The sequence below is a fragment of the Oryx dammah genome, unplaced genomic scaffold, assembly GCF_014754425.2.
Source record: "Oryx dammah isolate SB20612 unplaced genomic scaffold, SCBI_Odam_1.1 HiC_scaffold_28, whole genome shotgun sequence".
Lineage (NCBI taxonomy): Eukaryota > Metazoa > Chordata > Mammalia > Artiodactyla > Bovidae > Oryx > Oryx dammah.
The window spans coordinates 116,834,059-116,838,844 of NW_024070212.1; the positions used below are offsets into that span (position 1 = coordinate 116,834,059).

Sequence of the window (4,786 nt, forward strand, 5' to 3'; positions counted from 1 at the left end):
TAGAAATAATCAGGGATCTTACAGTAAATGTGGGTTATACTTTGGTGCCCAAGATTCTGCATTTCTGACAAGCTCTTGGCTTCTCAAGCTGATGCTGCAGGAGCTTAGACCACACGAGTAACGAGAGTTCACAAGGAAAGGGCTCAGGACACTGTCACTACAAATAGACGTCATAGACGGCATGGATTCTTTTGCTTCGCCTGAGAAAGTACTTCTCAGGTTCAACTCAAAGGCAGGTTTACTGAACCTACCACCACAGCCCCACTTGGGTCATCTCAAAAGCCAAAGGAATGTGAGTTTGTTTTTTCAAAAACCAAACCGGGAGCTTGGCTTCCCAGATAAAAACACCAGCTGCTTCTCATGTGTTCCCCCAGGCATCCTAGGGTCACTGTTGTGATGACCCAAGGGCCCGTGAGGTGGACAAATTGTTCTGGGAAATAATCTCAAATATAAAGCTGGAAACCCCAGGGGACACAGAAGCAGGGTCACCCAACCTGGGGTGGTGGGTGGGAGATGGCCCCTCTGGTCACATTTGACATTGTTATATGGGTGGGCAGAGCAGAGGGCAAGGGCGTGGCCCCTCAGGTGTGAGTGTTTGGGCACAGGGCCTGGCCAGGCCCATGGCTAAGGTGTATGGAGCAGACCCTCAACTCCACCCTGAGCTCCAGGTCTAACCCTGAATTTGAGGGGATCTACCAGCATCCCCTCTGCTGTCATGTGAGGGTGGGGTCAAATAGCCCAGGAGAGGAACGCTGGACCACCCACTCTTTCACCACACCCTGTATTGTTAGAATGCCATGGCTCTCACAGACCACCTTCCAGGAGAATTTCAGGATGAGAGGGAACGTGAAGATCATCCATTCTTCCCCCTTCACTGACCATCCAGCCTCTGCTTGCACACCCCACCCTCATGGAGCTCACTCCTTGCAAAGAAAGCCAGATCCATGAGGCTACAGCTCTGATCTCTAGAAAACATGGACTCTCTCTGGAATCAGCCTCTGCCCTCTCACTGATGCTCTCCCCTCCCTGGGAGGCACAGTTGCTCTGTGCCCACCTCCCTTCCCTACTCCCACCTCTTTAGACTCAATCTCCTCGGACTATTCTGGCCATCACACAGTGGGTCCCCATGTCCCATGTGAGTGTGGTGGTCAGCCCTGCCCAAGATGGACAATGGAGGTCTGGGCTGTGACGGGGACAGGAAGTGGCGCCCAGCAGGGGGACCCAGATACTGAGCAGATGTGACAGTGCTGGAGGCCCCCACAGCTCCGAGCAATCACCCACAGGGATGTGCCAAAGAGCCAGGGCATGGAAGTAAGGGCAGGGGAGGACATGCTCGGGTCCCAAATGTGCCACAGCCCCTGTCCCACTGCTTCTCAGACTATAGAGTTGGGCTGTCCCCTTTCTATGAATTGTCCAACATCTGGACATTGGCGAGAAGCACCCTGAGGTCCTCAATGAGGCAGAGAACTGGTCCAAGTTCAAAAAGAAAAAAAAAAGATGCTGAGTTGGGGCTAAGTGTCCACAGGGAAGAGAGACAGAAAGCACTCGAATTAGCCTGGTGAGGACTGGTCCCTGCTCTGCTGCCAGCTTAGTGTAGCAGCAGAACAATTACTAGGTCAGTCCTGAAACAGAAAGTGCTTAATAATACTTCTGAAATTAGTGAATCAATAAAATAAGGTGCAGAAAACACAAGGTTACATACTTGAGAAAGATGTGTAAATGCAACAGCTTAGGGGCATCCTTGAGGTGAAGCAATATCTCCTTGAAGGGAGTGAAACATGGCTACATTGCTGTTTTACACCAAAGGCTCTCAGCTCAGATCGACACCCTTGGATCCTCAGCAACACTCAGTTTCTCGCGGAGGGAGCGCTCCAAGCAAGTATATGAAGATCTGAATCAGAGGAATGTCTGCTATTTCAGGCCAGTCTGAGCTCATGTGAAAGCAGAGCTGGGCAGCTGGTGGTCCCTTGGTCAGTGGGCAGTAAGGCACTGAAGGGCTCCTATTCTACAAGAGAGTATGACCCTGTGGCCTTGACCTGCTCCCTCTCCCTGCCTCCCACCAGCTCTCTGCTCTCTGCCCCATGTCCCCCAGCTCAGGGTCATGTCAACCCCCCAAAATGGAAACCTCTCAGTGATGCCTCTGCAGGAGTTTGTGCTAGATGGATTTGCCGGTGGCCCACAGTCCCAGGCCCTGCTCTTTGCTCTGTTCCTGGCCCTGTATGTGGTGGCCGTCCTGGGGAACCTCACCATGGTGGTGGTCATCACCCTGGATGCCCGTCTGCACTCCCCAATGTACTTCTTCCTCAAGAACCTCTCCTTTGTGGACCTGTGCTACTCATCTGTCATTGCCCCCAAGGCCCTGGCCAACTTCCTGTCCTCCTCCAAGCTCATCACCTTTGGGGGCTGTGCCACACAGCTGTTCTTCTTCTCCTTACTGGCTACCACTGAGGCATTTCTCCTGGCCGTGATGGCCTATGACCGCTTTGTGGCCATCTGCAGCCCCCTGTGCTACCCCATCACCATGCGCCCCTCGGTCTGTGCCTGCCTGGTGCTGGGCTCCTACTGTGGAGGCTGCCTCAACTCCATTCTGCAGACCAGCTTCACATTCAGCCTCCCGTTCTGCAGCTCCAACCACATAGACCACTTCTTCTGTGATGTGCCTCCTATGATCCAGATTGCCTGTGCTGACACTATGATCAATGAGCTGCTCTTGTTTGGAATCTGTGGCCTCATCATCGTGGGCACCACACTCGTGGTCCTCACCTCCTATGGCTACATCACAGTGACCATCCTGAGGATGCGCTCTGGAGGAGGGAGGCACAAGCTCTTCTCCACCTGCGGCTCCCACATGACAGCCGTGTCCCTCTTTTACGGGACCGTCTTTGTCATGTATGCCCAGCCGGGAGCTGTGGCGTCCATGGAGCAGGGCAAGGTGGTCTCTGTCTTCTACACCCTGGTAATCCCGATGCTCAACCCCCTCATCTACAGCCTGAGAAACAAGGACGTGCAGGAAGCCCTGTGGAGACTGGGGCAGAGACACACGGCCACATGAAGGAGGGTGGACAGAGAGACAGCGTCCTGAGAACATAACAAGAAGGTTTTCGGGGAGGCACTGGGCTTTGTTTGAGGAATATATTCTTCTTTCATGCAATTCATTTTTTCACCCATTTCACTCAATCCTTTGTGGAAGCACATGTTGGACCACACATGCAAGTCTGAGATGCAGAGATGGATAATGCCACTGGAAAAATAATGGCCCATGATGGGGCAAGATTCTAATCTCAAAGTCTGGATAATACAACAGGCAGAGTAATGAGCAGAGTATTGAAACAACATGTGTATTCCAGGTTCAACGTCCTCCAGGGAAGGTATGAAACTAACAGTCTTAGGCCTCTCTCTTCACTTCATCTATGAATCTAATGTAAATGTGTGCTTAGCAGTCTCCCCTGGAGCACATAGAATGAGGGGGAGCGTCAGGACACTCATCTTGGCTCCTTCCTTGGTGATAGCCTGGGCATCCCCACAGCCAATTAGGGGAGTTAGGAAGACCATGCCTTCCCTCAATCCTGCAGCGGGGCTGTTCCTCCCCTCCCCATCCTGTTCACTGATGCCACCACCCAACAAGGCAGCAGGGAGCACCTGTGCTCCTGCTTCATATGCTCCTAGTGCTCCCTGTCCTGGGTTTCTCCCCTCAGACAGCAGCTGGGAGCCCCAGGGAGCCAACATGGATGCCTGACACCCAAAGTTCACCATCCAACCTGACAGGTGACACTGTCCTGACTACTTGTGACCCTAAGAAATGGGACCTTGTCAGCACAGACATCTCTGAATAAGGATGAAGCTCATGGTGGCTGCAACAGAGAGCAGGCAGTGGAGAGGGAAGGGACACTTTCTTGGTGGTGAGCACAGCTCCCTGCTCTCTGTCCCAGACTCCCTGGGACCCTTAATGTTGACCTGACCATTCAGCGCTCCATTCTTGTGCTCCATGGACCCAACACACAGCCTGGACTCAGAGCCCAGTGGCCTCCTTAACATGTCTCCTTTTAGTAGAATCATCCACTCTAACAGTCATTCCCAAGGCCCCCTGGACATGGAGATGGTGTGTACTCTGTAGGGTCAGTAGGCATGTGGCCAGTCTGTTGGATCACGGTCCCAGGAGAACTGCCTGAAGGGGCTGACAGCTAAGTTATCAGACTGCAGCTCACGATTACTCAATCTGACATATTCGACACAGTCTCTGTCAAACTCTTTTGCTCACTGATCTCCAAAATTAATTCTATGTCGGTCCTACTTGACTATATTTATCTGAGAATGCAATTTTTAAAATGAAATCCCCAAATTTCCTGCTCCACAAATGACATGGTTTCTTAACTTCTCAAGTGATAGCACCATTCCACCCCCAGACTCTTTTTCCTGCTATCTTCCTGCTCTTCTTCCCTCATTTCTCTCCCTGCTTGTTTCACTCCCTGTCTCTCACTTGTTCTCCCATTCCATGGGTTTTCCAAAGCTCTGGACTTCTAATCTTAAACCAGACTTGGAATGGAAAAAAAGAAAGTGCAATCTTCTTTTTTTTCTTTTTCTTACACAAGAGTGCAATTATCATCGATATGTACAAACAGTGACATACATTGTTCTTAGGCTTCCCTCTTGGCTCAGTGGTAAAGAATCTGCCTGCTGATGCAGGAGATGTGGGTTCAGTACCTGGTCTGGGAAGGTCCCCTGGATAAGGAAATGGCAATCCACTCCATTACTTTTGCCTGGAAAACCCCATGGACTGAGGAGCCTG

At 51.5% G+C, this 4,786-nt stretch overlaps 1 protein-coding gene across 1 annotated transcript; it reads left to right on the plus strand.

Annotated features, from left to right (window-relative positions):
- Positions 1-2,101: 2,101 nt before the first annotated feature.
- On the plus strand, positions 2,102-3,052 carry LOC120856648 (olfactory receptor 12-like). The gene has a single exon (XM_040231992.1). The coding sequence runs from the start codon at positions 2,102-2,104 to the stop codon at positions 3,050-3,052; it is 951 nt and encodes a 316-aa protein (XP_040087926.1).
- Positions 3,053-4,786: the final 1,734 nt, after the last annotated feature.